Source organism: Bactrocera dorsalis, chromosome 3, assembly GCF_023373825.1.
Source record: "Bactrocera dorsalis isolate Fly_Bdor chromosome 3, ASM2337382v1, whole genome shotgun sequence".
Lineage (NCBI taxonomy): Eukaryota > Metazoa > Arthropoda > Insecta > Diptera > Tephritidae > Bactrocera > Bactrocera dorsalis.
This window is the reverse complement of record NC_064305.1, coordinates 79372244-79397272: the sequence shown is the minus strand read 5'-3', so window position 1 is coordinate 79397272 and position 25029 is coordinate 79372244. Positions and strand designations below refer to the sequence as shown.

Below are 25029 nucleotides of genomic sequence, written 5' to 3'. Positions count from 1 at the left end.
ACAAAAAAAAGAAAAAAAAAACAAAAATAAAAAAAATAAAAAAAGAAATAAAAAAAAAAGAAATAAAAAAAAACAAAAAAAAAAAGAAATAAAAAAACAACAAATACTGACATACGAATTGTTATCGATTTCCTTACATTATGAAAACGCAAATGTTTTGAAAATTAAATTTTTTGCTCGACGGAATAAATTTTGAGGTTTCACATCATTGGAATTTAATCCAGTAGGCAAGCGCTAAGTTCGGGTGCAACCGAACATTTAATACTCATGCAACTTGCAAGAATCAAAGTCAAGGGAATCCTTTAAGGTGCGAAATGTCAACCACGGGTTTCATTAAGGTACCACACGTACAATCACCAATCACATGGAGTTAAGTCGGATGTTCGAAAATCCTGATATTTTGCCCAATTTTATTTATTTTAGGCAAAAAGACACACTGTTCTGATTAAAACACACTTTGTCATTTTCATTGAGATAACTCAAATATATTTTCACACTGTCGGTAGAAGTTCCTTTGCCCTAGGCGAGTTTAGTTATTGTAGCTTTGATGATTTGGGAGATATGTATATACATTAAACCTATTAGAGGGTGGGGTCACGCCAATTTTTCAAAATTTTGGGTGCATCTTGCTACTGCGATCCCCTGTACCAAATAAGTTTCATACCTTAATTTACTGCTTAGTTATGGCTCTCAATTGGTTTTCGTTTAATGGCGTTTTGTGGGCGCGGCAGTGGTCCGATTACGCCCATTTACGCTCCATTTTTACCAAGGAACACGCGTACTATGTTTCATCGAGATATCTCAATTTGTACTAGAGTTACAACTCTCACAGGCAGACGGACCGACAGACATCCGGATTTCAGCTCGCCGCGCCATCCTGATCATTATATTGAGGATAAGTTATATGAATAATAATAAGGGCTTGATGAGGATGTCTTTGGATTCTTCTTCTTCTTTACTGGCGTAGACACCGCTTACGCGATTATAGCCGAGTCAACAACAGCGCGTCAGTCGTTTCTTCTCTTCGCTACGTGGCGCCAATTGGATATTCCAAGCGAGGCCAGGTCCTTCTCCACTTGGTCCTTCCAACGGAGTGGAGGTCTTCCTCTTCCTCTGCTTCCCGCGGCGGGTACTGCGTCGAATACTTTCAGAGCTGGAGTGTTTTCATCCATCCGGACAACATGACCTAGCCAGCGTAGCCGCTGTCTTTTAATTCGCTGAACTATGTCAATGTCGTCGTATATCTCGTACAGCTCATCGTTCCATCGAATGCGATATTCGCCGTGGCCAACGCGCAATGGACCATAAATCTTTCGCAGAACTTTTCTCTCGAAAACTCGCAACGTCGACTCATCGGTTGTTGTCATCGTCCAAGCCTCTGCACCATATAGCAGGACGGGAATTATGAGCGTCTTATAGAGTTTGGTTTTTGTTCGTCGAGAGAGGACTTTACTTTTCAACTGCCTACTCAGTCCGAAGTAGCACCTGTTGGCAAGAGTAATCCTGCGTTGGATTTCAAGGCTGACATTGTTGGTGGTGTTAACGCTGGTTCCTAAATAGACGAAATTATCTACAACTTGAAAGTTATGACTGTCAACAGTGACGTGGGGGCCAAGTCGCGAGTGCGACGACTGTTTGTTTGATGACAGGAGATATTTCGTCTTGCCCTCGTTCACTGCCAGACCCATTTGCGTTGCTTCCTTGTTCAGTCTGGAGAAAGCAGAACTAACGGCGCGGGTGTTGAGACCGATGATATCAATATCATCGGCATACGCCAGCAGCTGTACACTCTTATAAAAGATTGTACCTGCTCGATTCAGTTCTGCAGCTCGAATAATTTTCTCCAACAGCAGATTGAAGAAGTCGCACGATAGGGAGTCGCCTTGTCTGAAACCTCGTTTGGTATCGAACGGCTCGGAGAGGTCCTTCCCGATCCTGACGGAGCTTTTCGTGTTGGTCAGCGTCAGTTTACACAGCCGTATTAGTTTTGCGGGGATACCAAATTCAGACATCGCGGCATAAAGGCAGCTCCTTTTCGTGCTGTCGAAAGCAGCTTTGAAATCGACGAATAGGTGGTGAGTGTCGATTCTCCTTTCACGGGTCTTTTCCAAGATTTGGCGCATGGTGAATATCTGGTCGGTTGTTGATTTACCAGGTCTGAAGCCACACTGATAAGGTCCAATCAGTTTGTTGACGGTGGGCTTTAATCTTTCACACAATACGCTCGATAGAACCTTATACGCGATATTAAGGAGGCTAATCCCACGGTAGTTGGCGCAGATTGTGGGGTCTCCTTTTTTATGGATTGGGCATAGCACACTTAAATTCCAATCGTTGGGCATGCTTTCGTCCGACCATATTTTACAAAGAAGCTGATGCATGCTCCTTATCAGTTCTTCGCCGCCGTGTTTGAATAGCTCGGCTGGCAATCCATCCGCCCCGCCGCTTTGTTGTTCTTCAGGCGGGTAATTGCTATTCGAACTTCTTCTTGGTCGGGCAATGGAACGTCTGCTCCATCGTCATCGATTGGGGTATCGGGTTCGCCTTCTCCTGGTGTTATGCGTTCACTGCCATTCAGCAGGCTGGAGAAGTGTTCCCTCCATAATCTAAGTATGCTCTGGGCATCGGTAACTAGATCACCTTTGGGGGTTCTACAAGAGTATGCTCCGGTCTTGAAACCTTCTGTAAGCCGCCGCATTTTTTCATAGAATTTTCGAGCATTACCCCTGTCGGCCAGCTTATCAAGCTGTTTGTACTCACGCATTTCGGCCTCTTTCTTCTTCTGTCTGCAAATGCGTCTCGCTTCCCTCTTCAACTCTCGGTATCTATCCCATCCCGCACGTGTTGTGGTCGATCGTAACGTTGCGAGGTAGGCAGCCTGTTTTCTCTCCGCTGCGACACGGCACTCCTCGTCGTACCAGCTGTTCTTTTGCACTTTCCGAAAACCAATGGTTTCGATTGCAGCTGTACGTAAGGAGTTTGAAATGCCGTCCCGCAGTTCCCTTATACCGAGTTGTTGACGAGTGCTCTCAGAGAGCAGGAGTGCAAGCCGAGTAGAAAATCTTTCGGCTGTCTGTTGTGATTGCAGCTTATCGACGTCGAACCTTCCTTGTGTTTGTTGGCGTGCGTTTTTTGCTGCACAGAGGCGGGTGCGAATTTTGGCTGCAACAATATAGTGGTCCGAGTCGATGTTAGGACCTCGGAGCGCACGCACATCTAAAACACTGGAGACGTGTCTTCCGTCTATCACAACATGATCGATCTGGTTGGTGGTTTTTCGATCCGGAGACAGCCAGGTAGCTTGATGAATCTTCTTTGTCTTTGTCTTTGGATTAAGGCGTAGAAATTAATCGTTTTAGAGATTTAAATGAGCTTGAAAAAGGATGGATACTATCCTGAAGGTATCCAGGACATATGTACATACATAGGTGTGTATACTATTCGCGGTCAAGTCTCGATAAATGAATTACAGGGGTTTAGACAGGGACTCTTTTGTCCCTCATTATCGGTAAATTCTTTTTTATGTCGCTCATTGCGTTCATACGAGCGACATGAGTCCGAGAATTTGAATCGAACAATTGTTAGCAAGTTTTTCACATCATATTCTTAAATTCTTGTACTTTTCACGTACGCGATTCACCAAAATATTTTTAATTACTTAATTTGTATCCTTATTTAATCTTCTGGAATACATTTCTATTATATTATCTATATATTTGCATATTACATATAAAAAATCGATAATAACATTAATATTTCCGAACATGCAACCATGAAAGAACGTTCCTCGTCGCCTTCTTGCCTACATAAACCAGGTTTGGGCGCCAAAAACGTCCGTGTGTGAACCAGCACTTATATAAAAAGATTATATCCTCTGTTGAAATCGAGTTTTTTGCATATAAATCGAATATATATATATACATATATGTATATCCAAATATTATCGGAAAATTGTAAGTTGATCCCGCAAATAGTTTCGAAGGTACATATGAACGAATTTGTAAAAGAGAAGTTATCGGCTTTTTAGCGAGCCGCCATTTTGTCAAAAAGGGACATATGAACTAGTCCTTCGATAATTAGGTTTTTAGATTTAAGATAATTTCAAAAACAAAAATCTTCCCCATAACCAAAAACAAATTTATGGTGATACACCTGAATATTGGCTATGGATTGAAGGAAATCAAAAATTTCAATGTAAATGCATATTATATGTAATATTATTACATTTATAATATGTATATACATTTGTTTATTTATTTATTCAATAAAATATAAAATAAAATAATATTATCAATTCTAAAGCTACGCTGATATATGTAGTTGAGACAGGGAAACTATTCAATTACCACCTCTTTTGAATACCAAGATTTTTAAAAATTGTGTTTTATAGGTTATGTTGAAGTTCAATTTTCAAAGTAACACGTGTTAACCACAACTCAAGACTTTAAACATTTCTATATATGTATGTATACAGCACATATTCCAAAAACGCACATTTTGCATTTACTACCTCTTATTTCCCTACAAAAAACCGAAAACAATTACTCATTCAAAATTTATTTGGAATAAAAAACCGAATACAAACATATGACCCAACACATATGATTGCTGTTTAATTTGCGACAACACTATTTCAAGAATACCATGTAAAAGAGAAATTATAATAAAAAAGAATAATAACAAAAGTGAAATTGAGCAGGAAATTCCTCAAAGAAATACTAAAATAAGCAACTGGATTGGGACGTCATCGAACAGCAGGAACATGGAATTGTCTACCGATAAGGTATTTGACTGTGGCAGCGAATGTGAACGTGAGAAGAAGCACGACATGATGTTAGATTTGAGTTTAAATGACCAAAAAAGCGAGAATCTCTTTGCGGGCTGTAAGTAGTTGATGGTTCATTGTGTTTGAAAATTACGTAAATAATTAAATTTATATGCAGCCGACCAGACGCCGACACCAACACGCCTTATACGCAATTGTGAAGAAGTGGGACTCTTCGAAGATCTACGTCATGTCAATCCCTTCGAGGAGACTTTTCGACGCGCCTGCGAACAACACAATGGACAGACACCCATACGCCAACTCGATTCAGTGGAGATGCATGCCGACGAAGACTCACTACACACACCGCAAGTGTATCCACATCTGGAAGCGATACAGAGCTGCGAAATGCTCAGCAAACCGCTGGACAGTCCCACTTCGGCAACGGTGACGCTGGACGTACCCGTTGTAGATGAGATTCTTAACGCGGCAACAGACGCTTACAAAATCGGCACATCACGACAGAACTCAAATAATTCGACCACATCTTCGGGCGGATACGGCAAAATTTATAAATATCGTACAATCGCTGAAAAACCAGCCGCAGCACCAGAAGTGCAAGTGCCATATATACAACTACCCACGACAGCGATACAGTTCATACAACCACAGTTGATTACATTGACGTTCCCCGAGAATAATGCAAACAAAACACTAAGTAGTAATTTAGAAGCCAAACCAGCGGGTGCCTTAGCCACCAATGCAATACCCATACAGACGGTTAAGCCCTTCATAATGCCAAAATTAGCACCAGCGCCAACAACCGCCAACACAAAGAAAGCAACAGCACAACTGCCACCGTTGAGCACAAAAACCTCCGCCACCACCACAACGGCAGCAATTACCACTACCACCAGCGCAACTACTACCGTCGCAATACAACCTACGCCGACACAACATGAACCCAGTAGCGCCAGCCTTACACCCACCTCGCAACTACCCATCAAGGAGCGTCTAAAGGCCATACTGAGCCTCGGCAATAAAACACACACGGCGGCGCCAACGCCAGTGACAAAAACCACTAGTAGCACACGACGTGCGCGCGGTACGGCAACCGGTGCTTGTAAATACGATGAAGATTGTATGGTACGTCGACGTGCGGCAGCAACGCGTTATCGCAACAAGATGCGTAACGAACATAAAGATTTAAAGCGCCGCAATGGTGAACTACAAGCGGAAAATGAAAAGTTGCGGACGCGCATCAAGCAACTAGAACAGGAGCTGGCTAAAAGTCAACAACAACAACAGCAGCAACAAGTATTGCAGGCAACAAATGGTGAGTATCGGCATCTTCTACCTTTTTGTATCCTGTACAGGGTACATTAAGTTAGCTATAAAAAAATATATGATCAGCGTATGGAGCTGATTAACTCATTTCTGTCTGTCCGTATTATTGCAAAGTTTTTGAGATATCAGCGTGAAATTATCTTCCACGTGCTTTTCTCCCCAAGCATTTGCTCATTAGCTGCCATACAAACGATCGAAATCACGTGCTTGTGCGGAAAACATTTTTATTTGACAAGATATCTTTACGAAATTTATGATGGATTATTATTGTTTTTGTTGTTGTATGGATTATTATTATTGTTGTTGTTGTTGTAGCGGCAGAGTTCTGCCGAGTTGACAGTCCTTGGCGGGTAAAAATCCGGGTCCGTTCCGGTTACGTAGACCCGACTGTCGTGGGAACAACAACAACAACAATGGATTATTGTCGAAGGCAACGGTATAATCACCGAACATATTGTTTACATCCGACTGCTATAGCATGTAAATATCATACAAACTGAACGTTCAAACTCAAATTAAATATTACAGCTTCATTGCAACCGAAGTTATCAATTTCTTCTTTTCTTAGTGAAATTAATAAATTTCCATTTAAAATTTCAGGTACTTTACAAACGATGCCGACACAAATGCAAATTCCACCTTCAACATTGCATTTGGTAATGAATATACCAACAATGGTTGTGCCGTCAGCCGGACAACCATCTCTGGTGCAGCCCATAACATATCGTGTAGAGAAGAAATAAAAAGTTCTAAGTTTATCGAATTGGAAAATGCCTTACAAGTCTTCCACAGAGTGTTAAACTGCTAATTAAGTGACTTAATGGCGTATATAAAATAGTGAAACTAGTTTAGAAATGTGATTGTATTAGCACAAAGTGCGTCTGTTATAAATACGTGCTTATTTAGCAATTATTTATATTTTTATAATAATTTATTTATGATTTATTATATTATCAATTATTTGAATTTGTATTATTTAGGCAGTAAATTCAATTATATATAATTTCGTATGTAAATCAGTTGACAAGAAATAAAACTAAATATAAATTATGTTTAAATATAAACTAAGAATTATTTAAAAAATTAATATTTGGTTCGTTAGCCTAAAAGTATGAAGCAGTCAGCTGTTGGTTTTTTGGAGGGTAATTTTTGGTGTTGTATTTTTTATAACTTTTTGTACTGCAGGTCTTTGTGGGGAGTAGTCTCTTCGATTGAACGATGGTATATTGGTATGCTTTTCTCATCTGACATTGTGAAATAGTAAAATATGGCATAAACTAAGACTTAAAATTAAATTTACGCACAAAATATAATAGCACAAACGTAAATAAAAATAAAAATAAATACAAATTTTAAACTACAAACTACTCATAAGAAAGAAGGCATGCTCAAACCTTTAAGGCCACTAAAAAATTGGTTATTCCTAATTTTTGAGTATTTCATTAAATTCTCTTTGTATTTCCTCAATTTTCTCCTCTATAGTATCTAAATGTGATTTGTTGTTGGAATTGCGTGGACTTAACGCTCCTTTCGGCACATTTGTTAGCTAAGGTGAAATAAAAATGATGAGGAAATATTATTTTAAACCGATTTCTAAAAAAAAAAATTCACAAATATTTTTACTTCTATGACTTGTTGCTTGAGTGCGTGACGCTCATTGCACAATCTTTGTAAATCCTCATGATATTTAGTACGCAGGGAAGTAGCACCTGTTGTTGTCAAACATTTTTGCATAAACAGCTCCATCTCTTCATTACGCAACTCCTCTTCAGCCATACGTAAGTCGGCGTCATTGCGCGTGCGCTAAAGAGACAAGCCATACGTTATAACTGCATAACAATTTTATTACAAAATAATAGTTCACGCACTTCACATTCTATACTCTGCATTAACAGCTCCAAATCTTTTTCCATTGCCAGTGCTCTTTGACGCTGCTCCGACTCCTGCACCTGTACCGCAACTTCGGCTTTGCGGTTGCGCAGCTCTTTTTGATACACAGCCAACATTTGTCGTTGACAAGCTAAACGTTCCTCCTCACGTTTGAGCGAGTCACGATAGAGTTTTTCCATTTCTATGCATACACAAAAAAAAAGTAATTCATATAACTTCTTTTTTCCGCACCACAAAACTCACTTTTCACTTGTTTTGCATGTTCCTCTCTGCGCAGGCCACTATGCAGACGTTCCATTAATTTCATCTCTTCCAGCTCCAACTTCCTTATGCGTGCGTCAATACACTGTTTTTCTCTTTGTACCGCAGCGATGTCTTTCTCGTGTTTGGCCAGCCATTGACGTGGATAGTTCAAAAATTTCGGATATACTTTCTTGGGTATACACTGTAACTCGGGCATATAACGTTCGGGATGTAATGTCTTCGGACATTTTTCCATAATAGAGTTCGCTATATTTATAACCTCACACACATTAACCGGATTTTGTTCATGAAAGAAAGTTAAAATTGTTGGCTTGTCGGGTAGACGCATAATTACACGACGTTGCACGTAATTGTATGCCACAACTATGAAAATTGGATAATATGGTGGCGCGGACAGAATATTATCCCATAGGTAAAGCCATTCAGTTTGGCTAAACACCTCGGAAAAGACGGAAGACAGTAGCTGCCAAGCATAGTGTTCGGAATTTATATGCATACTGGCATAAAATTTACATAGCTCCGAACATTGGTATTGCAATAGGTTTTCACACATGCCCAAGTAATTGTTTGGCTCCAATGGATGCAGTTCGAACCACATTTGAAAGTGATTCGTCAACAGTGTAACACATATCTCAAAGGCGACAAGCGAGTTGCGCGGCAGCAATTTCACAAAAGGGAATATGAGTTGTGGCAGGAATTTACTATGCGCAAAAACGGGACACCAATGTGCCAGGCATGACCATATGCGTACCAGCGCATTTTTCAACGTGCCATCACGCATTGGTAATTGCTTGGCGCGTTGCTTTACGATTGGGGGAGTACCCATTTTTAAAAGTTGAAAGAATTCGTTCCGATTATAAGGCAACTGCAGCAGTGCACACCATATGAGCACACGATATTTACACGGAAACCAACGAAATTCGCGCAGTATGCTCAAGAGGCGATCCCGACTAAGTAAGTTTCTAATATCCTCATTTAGGCATTCCTCCTGTGCTGCCACCAGCGCAGATTTACAGTGGCGTGATGGCCCTAGTAGCAGTGGTTTATTTTGTCTAAAAGACAACTTTATCAGACGCAGGCATTCTTCTTGTGACTTGAGTATATTGTAGATTTGACTAGTGGACCAAACATCCAACTCACCAGTTTTATTAAATATCACTAAGTATTTGGCATCACTGGAGATGGTAAGTCCGGCCGCGTTCTCTGATTGGATACGCAATTTAATATCCTTTTGAAGGCAATTTAAGACGACTGCTTCGCCAGATCGATCCGTTACGCCGCAAATTATTATCTCATTTGGATGTAACAGAAAAACGCAATGTCTTATAACGAAATCCTGTAGCCGGCATATATGTTTCAAGTCAAAAGTAATTGTGCATATTAACAACAAGTAACCGTCGCGTGTGGAAAGGCAAAGTAAATTCATAGAGGGATGAAAACAATATCCAATAATCATGCCATTTGAGTGATTTGACACCTTACAATCAACATTGAAAACACCTCCACTGCCGTTATAATCTTGACAGAGTAGAAAATCTGCTGCTAAACCACCAGCGCCCTCCATGCGCAACTTGCGATCACGCATTTTTATAGGATTTATTACACGTATAGTGTTCATAGTGGCACCGGAACATATTTTAACGATATCATCATTAAAACAGTTAAAAATATGATCCGACTGTGAAAAATGGCTTGAAAACTTAAGTTCAATTTTTTTCTTTTTTAATTGAAAACGTTGTGTTGTCACGAATTGCTCTACATCAAAAAGTATGACTTCGCAGGCACAATGCACAAGCACTAAATGTTGCCGGTTTACTGATGGAGGTGGGCATGATATTGCTATTATATAAGATTTGGATATATGAAGGGACTGTGTAATAGTTGATTTATCTGTAAGTTAAAGGTTATATATTATTACATAAAAAATATCAAATTTCATTTACCTAAATTCAGTAACGCTATCTCGCCGTAATCATTTCCTATGAGAAAATGATTTCTTCGTTCTTCCCATGGCGCTATTGCACTGGGATAATGTATCACGTCATCCAATCTCTGGAAACTTTTGTTCACCAAGTCAAATGTATATATTAAGCCACTACAAGATAACATATTAAAAGTTAAAGATTCAAAATTTATCTTATCAAGTTTACTTACATTTCAGCAACTACCACCATTATAGAGCTTTGTGAATTAAAAGCGCACAACTTAAGATTGGGACTGAACTTCCTATTTAACCATTCAGAAATGTGGTGTATGCTTAGAATATTTCTAAAAAAAATATAAGTAATATAACATTGCAGCATACGTATGTAGAAAAATGATAAACATATGTATTTACTTACCCCTTTTCACTTTTTTTAAATCTGAATGGGTAATCCCGTAACTCGTGCGGAATTTCCAGCAATATGCTTGCTAAAGGATTATCATCGTCCTCTTCAATGTTTTCAGGAGATTGTGCACTTACATCATCTTTTAAATTGTCTTTCACAGCGTTAGCTTCAGCTGCCTCAGCCACGGCAGCGTCTCTAATTTCATTAATTATTTCTTGCGCCATTTCAGTTGCTGTTTCGTCGTTTTTCGGATTATTTTCTTCATTTACAGAATTCCGAATTAGTTTATCAGCGCTTTCCCCATTATTTTCCATTGTTAAACTCGCGCGCTACTTTAAAATGGAATATGAATTTTCTACAACTGTATTAAGTGCTGCCAAGTTATAAACGCCAACTTATCTCCGGCAAAATTAACAGCTGATGACGAATAAATATTTAGCACTCGTGTTCAACTTGCATGAAACGTTTATTCGAATTTTAAATATTTTTCATGCACTGATATATTCATATACACTTTATTTATTATTGTCTTATTTTAAGTATTTTAATAAACTAAATAAATATACTGTTAAAATTTGTTTAACTGGCCAAAGTACATATGTATGTATTTCCACGAACACGACTCAGATGAATGAATTCGTACAAATAATGAAAGTATGCAATGGCGGTTACCTGCTGAAAAGTGACCTTGAAAATGCACTAAACATATCGATTTGCGATATATCGAGCCTGGGAAGATAAATTTATCGAAAAGGAAAACAAACCCGAGTTTGTACTCTTCTTTGAGCAAATCATTTGTGAATTCTCTGTACCGTTCCTTATCTATGTAAGTTTGTAAATTATATCATATTTATTAATTTGATCAGATTTTATGGTATATAAAGTCCTCATATTAGTTATATGTATTATGCACAAAGATCCATTGTTAATAGAAAAATATAAAAATACGATGATGATAGTTCACATATTGACCGACATTTTCCGTATAAAGTCAGTCGGAAATTCGAAAATCTTTCTATTAGGTATATGGAGACTAAGATAATTAGAGAATTGTTGATTAACATCATGGTATATTCAGTTTATTGAATTAGTCGCTCAGTTTTTGAGTTAACGATCTGAAATTCTACACAGTTCTTTTTTTTCCAAGAAATTGTTCATTTGTCGAAACCACCGATTTCGGACCACTATTAATTTAGCTGTCATTCAAACTGACCGATTAAAATCAATATTTATAAAATAATTCGTATTAAGTAATATACATAAATTCCGTTAGCAGAGTTGTTTGAGATAATTCAGCGGTGGTGTCTGACAGCGTTGATTTTTTGTCGATTTAGTTTGCATAGATCTGAGCCTTGTGTCACTGGAGATCTTCTCATATAAAAAACATATCCCAGAAGATTTGCCTTCCTCTCGTCTTCAAGCCAATTTATATTTATAAGTAAAATTTGAACACTGTCTAACCCTAAGCCTCGGGATTGAATCTCAGAATTTTGGTGTTCTCAGTCACATTTGTGAATTAATTTTCACTAATAATTCTGTGATTACACATACCTCTGTAGTGATCTGCCATCATTGTCAATTTTTAAAAATGTTTTTCACCTTATCCGCAAATCTCACCTTGAACGTTCATGCGAATCGAGTTCAAATCACTTGTGGTGAGTAAAATCCATTTTAGGGAACTTAAAAATGTTTTTCACCTTATCCGCAAATCTCACCTTGATCGTTCATGCTAATCGAGTTCAAATCACTTGTGGCGAGTAAAATTCATTTTAAGGAACTTAAAAATGTTTTTCACCTCACCTACAAATCTCATCTTCAACTTTCCTGCTAATCGAGTTCGAATCACTTGTGGTGAGCAAAATCCATTTTAATGGACGTAAACTGTTTTTCACCACACCTGTATATCTAGCTTTGGCCTTTCATGCTAATCGAGATCGAATCACTTTTGGTGAGTAAAATGCATTTTAAGGAGCTTAAAACTGTTTTTCACCACACCTGCAAATCTCACCTTCAACTTTCATACCATTACATAAATCTCCAAAAATCATTTTCCTCATTTTTTTAGAATATTAAACGCATTTATTTGCATTGCAACTTTACACTTCAAAAATAACAATTTAGGTGAATTTTATACACCTTTTTCACGATTTGCAGCTATTAATATATGTATCTATGTATATACCATTTGAATATTTGTTTACGAATAAATTCACACATTTTAAGGATATTATTTATAATGAGCTGAATTTTATGTGGGGAGAAGGAGCATACACACACTTTTGATAAGTAATTTTTTTGAAAAGAAATTCATTAAAAAAAATGCAACATCGGTACATGTTCAATATATAAAACTCTGGGATGGAAAAGACTTAAGCCAATCATATTCACAAACATATTTGCTTCATTCTAAGTAACATATTTGCATCCATGGTGTTTCGTTGTAACTCTTCAAACGCGGTGTGGTGGGGTGTGGTGGAATAATTGGAGTGGAGTGTATGAGAAGGAGAGCAGGGCACTTGAGAACCTCATTCTCTTACTCCATGCCAACAAGGCGGATCAATGGCACAATGCCAGCTACCACAACGCCGCCGCGCGTATCGCTATTTACCCAAACCCACCCACATATAATTGGGATCGATGAATTGTGCGCCATGATAGCCGCGCGGATTCATCGCCACCAAAGAGCGGATCTTCTGCGAGGGCCGATATGTGCGAATCGCATGCAATAACTCTGTGAATACAAACAGAGAAAGTCTAAAATGTGCTAGATATGCAACAACAAGTTTTGTGTACCAACCCGCATTGGCCTCATGTTCACCGACCATACGCTCATGCAGCTGTCGCAAGGGATGATGACCTTCGAGCAATTTCGCCTCCTCATGATTCAACGGTTGGGATTTCTCATTGTAGCGCACATTCTTCGAGAGATCCGTAAAGAAGTTGCCCAGATGGGTCATGGCGCCTATAATTTTAGAACAATATATATTAAATATATACATATGTATATAATATATTTTACATTGGTATAAATAATTAATTGCTTAGACTCACCAGCGCTAATGGAGGGTAGAAAGTTCCGTTGATCCATATTGCCGGTTTTGTTGCGCTTATAAGCCAATTTCTTTGCCTCGTTAAGCTCTTGCTGTCGTTCGTGCTGATATGCTGTGTAGGGTATATAACCAGCATCCAGACCAATATTACGCGCATATAAAATACGTTTGGAACGTAACGGTTGTTCGATTTTATACCGTCCATTATCTCCACTCATATCCAGTTTATAATCATAATCCGTTAAGGTGTCAATTGTTTTGTCACGTTTCTCCCCATCCTCTGCCAGCGCGTTAGTCGCGCCGTCATCATTCGCACTTTTATCCGTTTCAGGTGCAAGCTTCTTCTCCTCACCTGGCACAAATTCGGGTGTCTTCTTGTAGACAACAATATCTGCGTCGTGTATGTCAAAATCATTTTGTTGCTGTGTTTGTTGTTGCTTTTGTGCCGGTTCTAAGGGCATGAGTAACCTTGGCGGATATGCCAGCTGCTGCTGTTGTTGTGACGTTTTTGCCTCGCCTGTTTGTTGTTGCGCTCGCATCGCTTCCGGTCGCCTTTGTCCAAATAACCAACTGCCCAGCCATTGCAGTTGCCGCTGACGTCTTTCCTCGGCAGGAATTTCAATATCATTTGATTGCAATAAATCTCGCAACGTCATTTCATCTGCGATTGTTTTGCCAAATACGGCATTTCCGTTTCCGTCCATAGAGTTTTCATTGTCAAAATTTCGCGAATCAATTGCAAAGTCGTCAAAGTATTGGCGGGGCCTTTGCTGGTGGTAGTAGCGCAGCGGTGCGTCAGGTGGCCATTTGGCTGCCACTGCAAAGATAAAGTACATAATATAAATAACTGCATTTTACGTTTTAGAGAAATTTTGTTTTAAATTTTATGAATTCATCGAGATTGACCCTTACTACAGACGAAACCTAGGTTCGCAAATTATATGGTCTAACGAGGGACTATTAATTATTTACATTTTTTCAATAAGTGCAGTATGGGGTTCTGCGAATTCCGTTAAATAAACGGGGATACTTTTTTATTCTACATCACCAAGTCTTCTGTATAACGAGATACTTGTAGGTTTCCGATTTCAAAAAATAAAAAAAATATATATACATATATAATATATAATATATGTATATATAGAGGAACACGGTAGCTGAAAGTGATGTGGATCGAAGAAGAAGGAGACCGATTTTTTTTATTCTATGGAGTTCAAAATTGAAAATATCAAATTTGACCCGGACTGGTGGCGTTAAGTTTGATCTCCATATGTCAAATGGTGTTTGTTTGGCAACTATTTGTTTACGAAAAAATTCTCTGGCAATTTTTGCCATGAAAAACTTTTAACGAGTTTTTTTGTAATTCTGTATTTCCAATGGAATAGCGATATAAAAAGAAAGATGCCAAAATGCGTGAGTACGAAGAGTTTAACAAGCTCACCGGCAGGGGTAATACGTAAAATTCTACGACGACTAACAAACATTTTCAAGACCGGAGCATATTTTTGTAGAACCCCCAAGGGTGGCCGATGCCCAGGGCATACTGAAATTATGGAGAGGACACTTCTTCAGCCTGCTGAATGGCAGTGAAAGCATAACACAAAGGGAAAGTTAACCCGATTCTCCAATCGATGACAATTGAGCGGACGTTCCATTGCCCATGAAGAAGTTCGGCCACCAGTACCTGTCTGAAGAACAGCAAAGCGGCAGGGGCCGATGGATTGCAGGCCGAGCTGTCGGCGTCGAAGAGCTGATAAGCAGAATGAATCAGCTTCTTTGTAGAATATGGTCAGACGAAAAACATGCCCGATTGCTCTGCCCAATCAACAAAAAGAGAGGGTCCACAATCTGAGCCAACTACCGTGGAATAAGTCTCTTCGACAACGCATATAAGGTTCTATCGAGCGCAATGTGTGAAAGATTAAAGCCCATCGTCAACAAACTGATTGTACCTTATCAGTGCGGCTTTAGGCCTGGAAAATCAAGATATTCAACATGCGCCAAATCTTGGAAAAGACCCGTGAAAAGAAGATCGACACACACTACCTCTTCTTCAATTTCAAAGCTGCTTTTTACAGCACGAAAAGGAGCTCCCTTAATGCCACTATGTCTGAAATTGGAATTTGCAAGCTCCGTCAGGATCTCTCCGAGCCGTTCGATACCAAACGAGGTTTCAGACAAGGCGAATCCCATGCGACTTGTTCTTCTTCTTGGGTGGGTTCTTGACAACGTCTAGTGTGTTTAACGTGGGATCCTGCTGTCGACAGCTTAACTCCACGGTGCTCAGAAGCACAACGGATCAATACAATGCGTTGATCAGCGCCCTCAAAATTGGGTAAGCATTTTCACTACCAATTGGCAGTGTGGCATAGACACACTAACCACCTTGGTAGGGTTCAAGGCCCATCTAAAACCTCTGCCGTACTTTGGGTCCGGCACCCGGTTGCAATGCAATTCCACATTCAAACTGACAAAGTCAGTTCTTCCCACGATTTGGGTTTTAACCACAACCATCACGAATCTCCACAAAGGGCCAAACCCAATGAGCAGATTGGAGTTACCTCCAAGGGCTAACTGCTCCCCGTGGCACCATGTTAAAGTCTTTGGTATGACCTTGTAACCGAAGCTACGACCAGTTGAGTTTCCACACAACTCTAGACTGGTGGCCAGGATCTTAGTCGCCTCTTACGACAGGCATGCCTTACCACGGGTATATTCGGTTTCCCCCCCGAACCAAGGGGGTCCTCCCTACCCGCAGGGGGAGTTACTGTTGACATTCATAACTTTGAAATCGTAGATAATTTCGTCTCTTTTGGAACTAGTGTAAACATCACCAACAATGTCAGCCTGGAAATCCAACGCAGGATAACTCTTGCCAACAGGTGCTACTTCGGACGAAGTAGGCAATTGAGAAGTAACGCCCTCAGTCGACGAACAAAGCCAACAAGTCACTCATAATTCCCGTCCTGCTATATGGTGCAGAGGCTTGGACGATGTCAACATCTGATGAGTCTAAATTGCGAGTTTTCGAGAGAAATGTTCTGTGGAAGATTTATAGTTCTTTGCGCATTGGCGACGGCGAATACCGCAGTCAATGAAACCAAAATACGACCACATTGACATAGTTCAGCGAATTCAGAGACAGCGGCTACGCTGGCTAGGTCAAGTCGTCCGAAAAGATGAAAATACTCCAGCTCCGCAAGTATTCGACGCAGTACTCACCGATGGAAGCAGAGGAAGACGAAGACCTCCACTCCGTTGGGAAGACCAGGTGGAGAAGGACCTGGCTACACTTGGAATCTCTAATTGGCGTCAATCAGCGAAAAGGAAGAACTGTGTCGTCTATAACCGCGTATGCAGTGTCTACGCCAATGAAGAAGAAGAAAAAGTTATTTTTCTAATCTATTACTGTCTGGCACAGAAAATTAAATTCCAACCATATCCGTATTAATCCTAAACATTCTGTAAAAGTGTGTTTTATAGGTCCCATTGAATGTAAGTACATTTCAAAGGGGGTCAAGTATGCTGCTAAAATAGCAGTAACGTCCCAAAAGATGGTCTTTCAGGAAGTTCGAGAAAATAGCTTTGTTTTCGCGGTAATGAAGGCGCATAACGATGGAATAATGACTTTTGTGGAGACATGTGAGAATTGAAGTTCATTCATTTTTGATTAATTGTAATAATAGATTGTTTAGACTCCATACCTACAGCACCATTGTATACATTGTGCGCTTAATTACTTTTATTGTGAAAATCAAATTGCATATTTTTTAATTGAACCCCTCGCAATGACTATGAATTCCCTTTCAATTACGCAACAGCCGAAATATGCGTATTTAAAGGCAAATTAGATGTGAGCAATGTTTTGTTTGATTTTGTGTGACATTCGCTGATAAGGCGTCGCGATTTTTCGACCTATTGTTTTACCGAGATTTTTTCCCACAATTTGTATGTGTATTTCTGTGATAAGTAATGTAAGAGTGTTGGTGAATTGTCGCGTATACAATTTGTATTGTTTGTTTAACAAATGCTCTGCTATTATGTGTATGTGTATGTATGTGCGCACTTTTATGATTATATGCAGATATGAGCTACATATGTACATATGCACATTTATGATTTCGAAAATTTTATTTGGAGCAGGAGACGCACATACCTACTATACATAAATATGCCTACTTACAAAGGGAAATGCATATGTATACATACATATATGCAAGCCAAAATACATATACGTTTATGTGATTGTGTTGATCGCCAATAAGTTCACGCCAATTTTAATTAAAACAATTTAAGTGAATAAACACGGAAGTAAACACATATGTATGTATGTAGCTGAGGCACTCTATAGAAAATTTACATTTATAAGGGGCATACCTAGTATGAAATTACAAAAAACAAGTATTAAGAACTTTAAAAAAATTAAAACTTTTTTTCATAACCATATCTCAAATATTTTTATGTTACAGCCTTGACCTTCCCAAGCGACATCGTTTTGCTCCATGGGCTCTTGAAAAGTTCCAAGAAGATCCGACGTTTTCAAGCCAATTTTGTTCAGCGATGAGACCCATTTCTAGCGTATTTGTATGTGGTGTATGTAAACAATATAATTGCCACATTTGTGGCGAAGAGCAACTTGAAAAAATTCAAGAGCTGCCACTTCATCCAGAAAAAACAACGGTTTGGTGTGGCAGTGGCATCATCGGTCCATATTTCGGTGAGAACGTAATTATCAATGGCGACCGTTATCATGCCATGATAACCGACTATTTGATGCCTGAAATTGAAGCTCGTGATCTCGGCGACATTTGGTTTCAACAAGACGGCGCCACTTCCCACACATCACATCAATCAATGAATTTATTGAGAGAACACTTCGGTGAGAAGATAATTTCACGTTTCGGGCCGGCCGATTGGCCACCAAAATCATGTGATCTTACACCTCGAGAATTTTTCTAGGTACACCCCTTAATATTTTGAAATATTTGTCAATGTCGCTGTGTAAAAATGCAGCGACTTTGTACCCCCACAAACTTAACATCCACGTAAAATCTGAAATTTATAATTAAAATAACAAATTACCAGCCAATCATTAACACTTACCAATACACATAACTATGTATATGCAATGAAAAATGGTCAACGACCACAAAAAAATATTAAAGCATGAATTTAACAAAGTTTACTATGATTGCAAGTTCCCCAGAGACCGGTAAGTGTTGTTGTAGCACTATTTTGTTACACATGAAATTTTCATTCATTTTTAGCACATAACTGGCTTTTTTGAGAGTATGTATTTATACATAAATAGGCTGATAAGTAATGAATACGTATCAGTTTAAATAAATGGCTAACGGGGCGTATGAGGAACTTATGACAGTTGCATGAATCAAGTGGGGTGCGATAGTGAACTTTTGAGAATGTGAAGGTGGGCAAATCAAGGTGGAATCTGGTTGGGGGAAAATTGAGAGAATATACTAGACAAAAAAAAAAAAACAAAACATTTAATTAAATGATTTCTTATCTATAGTCGATGTAGCCATGCCCGTCTGTCTCTCCGTTTGTCTGTATATATACGAACTAGTCCCTCAGTTTTTAAGATATCGTTTTGAAATTTTGCAAACGTCATTTTCTCTTTAAGAAGCTGCTCATTTGTCGGAACTGTCGATATTGGACCACTATAACATATGGCTGCCATACAAACTAATCGATCTGAATCAAGTTCTTATAAGGAAAACTTTTACATTTGACAAGATATATTCACGAAATTTGGTACAGATTATTTTCCAAGGCAATAATGTAATCTCCGAAGAAATTGTTCAGATCGGATTACTATAGCATATAGCTTCCATACAAGCTGAACACATAGTTACTAACATAAACGCGCCTGTGAAGGGTATTTAGCTTCGGTGCAACCGGTTCAGAAGACCAGAGGAGTGGATTTATTTCTTCTTCTTTGAATACTTTTTGTAAAGTTTTTAAATTAATTAGCCATATTGACCGTCAAACAATTCCAGAAATTCAGGACTTGATTCGCTTCCTAAATCGTAAGTCAAAATCTTCAATATAATGACCACAAGGATAACAGTAAGCTTCGAAGACTCTTGAATATTGAGAAAACTTACAGCAAGCACTAAAAGATAAATTGTGCAAGATACAAATATGTCTCAATTAGATATCCTATCTCACACCCTTGTTGGCTCCTCATGTTCTTACAGAACAAAATCTACGCCGTCGCATTAACGACGGTGATTTGCTTATCAAGCGCATGAGAATTGGCTTTTTATTATTTGAAAACCATATATTTCTATTTGTGGTATTATACTTGTATACCTCCTAAATAATGCGAAATTCGCACCCACTCACCTAAAAAGCGTTAATGACGACCAACTACGTGAGCGATTAAGAACCAATCACTTCATTCGGGTTTTTTTCAGTTGTTGGGCGGTGATAATCGAAGTAGCGTAAAAACGAACTTTATTTGCCAAAACGAAGTAAGATCAAATCGCAAATTACCAAGCAAATCAATGAAGTTATAAAAACTTCCCAGCTGTTTTCATACATACTCTACATATATGTGTGTAAGTATTTGCTATTCAGCATATGGAAGTTGTATTTTTAGAGGAGCTAATCACATCACTCGTACACAGGTATGTGACATACATATAAAATGTGAAAATTTTTACAGAATATAGGTAAATAGCTAATGTCTATAAATATATAAAGCTTTAAAAAAAATGTACGTCGTACTCAAAAAAATTCGGGAAAAATTGAGAAGTAAAATAATTTGCGTCATTCTTTTCAACGGAACAATTCCAATTTATTATGTGCTATATTTTACATTTAATAAGTCGATTTTTCCCAGCTAACTTCATAACTTTGTTTGATGCCCTATGGAAAATGAAAGATCGAAAACAGCATTTTTCGGCATATTTTACTGATTTATTATCGAAATGGAGAAAATGCAGCTTAAGCAAGGTGAAAATTATGTAATGTGTAACGAGAAGATGTGTTGACTGAACTCCAATGCCAAAATTTGTTACCTAGAATTTGTTCCATATAGTACGATTAGTCCTTCGCTTTAAAATATGTCTCAGCTTTGGCGATCACGAAAAATTATTACCAGCGAGTATTCTTTTGAGATCTGAGGAAAGGAAGTAGTCAATTTCAGAGAGGTCAGAACAGAAGAACACTGTGGATGCGGTAGCAATTCGAAGCCCATTTCATAAATATTTGCCAACGTTTTCACTGAATCCACACAGATGATTGTCGATTGGACTTTGGAGCCATGTTTCATCCATTGTCACATATCGAAGTAAAACCTTGGTTTATTATGCTAAAACATCTCCACAAACCCTGCTCCAAAATATCAACTCGCTCATTCAAAATCATCTTGTAGACTTTTAAAGGCTAACTAAAAATCGTATGGCGTCGTCTATTTGAACAACCCTGAATATACACTCAAAACGGTTTTCTATCCATAACAAAGTCACTATCAGATGCTAAAGCTAAATGATTCCCGACTTTTTGATACGTTATATCAAGACGAATCGTTTAAAAGCAACATAACGTGTAATCCACTTTCGCGCGTTAGTCGTGTCAAGCTGTCATGTTACTTAGTTTTGTTCAGTATTACGTCTGAATAACGTTTAAAACCCGTTCAATTTTATTATGAAAATTCACGTTCTGTAAAGAGTGTGTTTCCTGCGCCTCGCTCAACTTATGGTCAACTTAATTGGCCTATTAAGAGTACTATTCGCAAGACCATCACCCATCCTTGTACCCAACATTAATTTTTGGACAATATTCGACCGAATAAGACCTCGTCCTTCACGCAGTGGAGAAAATATAGCAGCCGTAGACGGTGGAGAGTCGATTTGGCGCCATCCGAAGCAACTCGGACTGAGAGATGGAACGACTTGACGCATTTTACGTCGAGATCTTAAATTCAAAGCGTTGTGCAAGAACTGTAGTCGACCTTCCCAAGCGACATTGCTTCGCTCTATGACCTCTTAAAAAGTTCCAAGAAGATCCGACGTTTTCGAGGGAAATTTTGTTCAGCGATGAGGCTCATTTCTGACTCAATTGGAATGTAACAAGCAAAATTGACACATTTGGGACGAAGAGCAACCTGAATAGATACAAGAACTGCCATTTCGTCCGCCAGTGGAATGACCAGACCCTATTTTTTCAAAAATTATGTCAGTGAGAACGTAATCGTCAATGGCGACCATTATCACTCCATAATAACAGACTATTTGATTCCGGAAATGAAAGCTCGTGATCTCGACGACATTTGATTTCAACAAGACAACGCCACTTCCCTTTTCTGGTGGGGATATGAAGTTTAGAAGTCTATGCGGACAATCCCGCTTCGATTCAGGCCTTGGAGCAAAACATGACTCGAGTCATTCGCTAGTTACCAGACGAAATGCTTGATCGAGTCATCAAAAATTGTACTCTATGGATGGACTTTTTGAAAAGTTAGCGCAGCTAACATTTGAAAGAGAGAGATAAAAAATAAATGCCAACGAATGTTCTTTCGAATGATAATAAACATTCCCATTAAATTTGAAGTTTCTTTATTTTTCCTTTGAAAAAGTGCGGAACCTCGAAATGAATCACTCTTTAGTTACAACAAAAGACGATTATAACGATTCTCATAGGCCAAAGACATTCTGGCGATAAGCCAAAGCCCTGTTCGGATACTAAATTTCTCAAAATTTGCTAACTTAGGAAGCAAACATTTTGATTATTAATTTTTTTGTTATAATTTATTTGGAATAAATATTATACGCCCCTACATAATGCCAGATATTGTCTCTATTCATATATTAAGACAAGTAGTTCACTACAGCAGATTTCGAGAAAATTTTAAATGTTTCATATGCTTTTAACGATATCCCGACAATCAGTAATAGAAAAAGTGTAAAATTTCCAACTTTTGGAGCAACAAAATGACGAGCAATTAAAGGATATTAACACAGCTAAAATTCGACTTTGTTGCATGGAAGGGAAATTATTAAAAAGTGATAATTAAAAATGTTTGCGCAATTAATATCATATTACCAACACCTCAAGGTGGGGAAACTTTTTCCTTTGCGTTTTTTTCGACACTTTACTTTATATTCCCCCGTTTGGCGTAACATTTTTTTAAATGCCGCCAAAAGCCACACTCGACAACCGAGCCACCACGGAAGGATACACAACACACCCACACACACTGCTGTGCCTACTTACCTTTGTTAATGAGAAACATGAGCAACAACAGCAGCGTCCACTTGAACGGCCACAATGTAAACATACCGCGGCTGCAACTGTTGCCCACGCCTCTCCAGCGACTATAACAAATAAATGTTGCCAACATTACAAAACAAATTTTTTTGCGAAATTTTCAAGTAATCCGAGCTGTTGTTAAATGCTGCGTTTTAATAGCCACATGCTGTAGCACGCTTCACCCACGCGCTTCTCACGAAAACAACAACAGCAATAAACACACCAAACTTAATTGAAAGCGCGCACGAAGAGGTTAAAGTATTTAAAAGACTATTGCAAACAAGTTGAAAGTTTATCAAAATGTTGCAATTAAACGGTAAACTGCCGTTCGAACACCAATATTTCGGTTTACCGTTAAGCGCACAATGCTCAACGCCTAAATGTCGACTACGACTGAGAATCAACAGTAAATGCGCTGCGACTTTTATACGCAGCGGACACGGCAGCATGCTTGCTGCGCTTGCAACTTCACAGCACACACACACACACAGGCGCACACAACAACACTTACATATCAAGATAGATAACACGTAATAGAACAGCGCACTGCTGCGCTAATGGGACGGCCGATTGCATGTAATCGTACGTTTTTGTGTTCGTGTGTTTGCCTGTGCGCCTTCCCCACCCCTTCGGAACACACCTGTTGGCAGACTAGAGTGTTGCGCTTCTGCCGAGTGGGCGACTACAGCACTGTTGATGGAAGGGTGCCTGAACAATTTCGACAATTTGTCTGTCTGTGCTTTGTGTGGCCCGACACGACACTTTCGCCTCACAGACAAAGAAAGCCAATGCCATGAGGCGTGGAGTAGTAAAATATCCGTGTGGCGTTGACTTTTTTGTGACAGATACCGTCGCTGATTAGTTTGTCGTTTAGTTGTTGGGATGTGCGTGTGTCGCCGGTGTCGAAGCTCATAGGATTTCGTTTTTATCGTCGCATTTTCGTAAACTACCAATTGTTGTAAAGGCTACGTATGTTATCTGACATCAAAAGGCAAAAAAATGCAGCAAAATTAGCTGTGAGGCGGCACGATTAAATACGCGACTTTGCAGATCCATTGCTAGTACTCGAGTAGCGAACTTGTCGTGAAAAAATTAGGCATATGTTTGCAGGTGAAGTGGAAAGTGGAATATAGTCGAAAATCTAAATTAGCGGGATACGAGGTATCTTTGAAAACACTCTGACATAATGCAAAGGGGCTTAAGTCTAGTAAAGGGGTGTGTGCAATATGGTAGAGTTTAATACCAACCCGTCAAAAAACAACCGTCTTCCCTTTTACAAAGCGAAGATCTCTTCCAGGCTTGAGGCCCCAACACTTGATGGCAGGGAGTTGGAGGTGTCTAAAGAGGTTCAATTTCGAGGCCTTACGTGAAACTAACATTGTCAAAAGCTACCAAGGCACTCATGATATGTAGACGCCTAGCCGGTAGATCCTGGGTTGCAAACCAGGTATCATCAGGTGGCTGTATACCATGATCGTAAGCCCTGTTGTCACTTATGGAGCGATTGATAGGGTATCCAAGGCTACGGAGTCTTCAGTAAGCCTTTAACTATCAAAGTTACAAAGACTCGCCAGCGTTTGCGCTTCAGGTCCAGGGCAGCACTATCCAGTGGTACACTGATGACTCGAAAACACCAGAAGTCAAATGGGTATAGTTTCTTGCGAAAACTGCCAATTTTGCGTCAGAGTTTCTCCGGAAAGTAATAGGACTGATTTTCTTCAGCCGCGATTGTACTTCGGAGCATGCCCTCACCGACTGGATTCGGTACAGGGCATTCCTAACTAACGAACGGGCGGCTGGTCAGTTGTCTCCGAATACATGGAGAATCAGGACAAACATTTTCGACGTGTTTCAGTTGGTGGTGCAAGCCGAAAACGCAGCGTTCGTTGGAGCAGAGGTACGCGATTAAATTCTATGTGAAACTCTGTAAATCTGCGACAGAGGCGTTTGATATGATCAAGCAAGCTTTCCCAGATAATGCTTTAGCAAGAAGAGGTGTGTTTCGGCGAGATCAGACCTTTTTGAAGGGCCGAAGTCGATGATGAAGACCGGAAAAATGAGCAAATCCAAAGTGAAAGCGATGCTTATAGTCTTTTTTGACATCAAA

The 25029-nt window shown here is 39.2% G+C and overlaps 3 protein-coding genes across 4 annotated transcripts; 1 reads left to right on the top strand and 2 right to left on the bottom strand.

The window, feature by feature from the left end:
• Positions 1-4577: 4577 nt before the first annotated feature.
• Positions 4578-7183, top strand: LOC105229948 (cyclic AMP-dependent transcription factor ATF-2). Its single transcript, XM_011210460.4, has 3 exons — positions 4578-4883; positions 4944-6101; positions 6713-7183. Exons 1-3 carry the CDS (start codon positions 4763-4765, stop codon positions 6853-6855), a joined length of 1422 nt encoding a protein of 473 aa, XP_011208762.2. The 5' UTR covers positions 4578-4762; the 3' UTR covers positions 6856-7183.
• A 113-nt stretch (positions 7184-7296) lies between these two features.
• On the bottom strand, positions 7297-11234 carry LOC105229947 (TBC1 domain family member 31). Its single transcript, XM_011210459.4, has 7 exons — positions 10609-11234; positions 10421-10534; positions 10210-10361; positions 8246-10156; positions 7981-8183; positions 7736-7915; positions 7297-7658 (listed from the first exon to the last, which is right to left on the bottom strand). Exons 1-7 carry the CDS (start codon positions 10908-10910, stop codon positions 7536-7538), a joined length of 2985 nt encoding a protein of 994 aa, XP_011208761.3. The 5' UTR covers positions 10911-11234; the 3' UTR covers positions 7297-7535.
• Positions 11235-12899: 1665 nt separating this feature from the next.
• LOC105229946 (uncharacterized) lies at positions 12900-23312 on the bottom strand. Of its 2 annotated transcripts, XM_011210457.4 has the most exons (4): positions 22887-23312; positions 13648-14463; positions 13394-13558; positions 12900-13327 (listed from the first exon to the last, which is right to left on the bottom strand). In XM_011210457.4, exons 1-4 carry the CDS (start codon positions 23011-23013, stop codon positions 13197-13199), a joined length of 1239 nt encoding a protein of 412 aa, XP_011208759.2. In that variant the 5' UTR covers positions 23014-23312; the 3' UTR covers positions 12900-13196. The 2 variants fall into 2 exon arrangements, with proteins under 2 accessions (XP_011208759.2, XP_049308269.1); XM_049452312.1 differs by having other exon boundaries at positions 12900-13558.
• Between the last annotated feature and the right edge of the window lie 1717 nt (positions 23313-25029).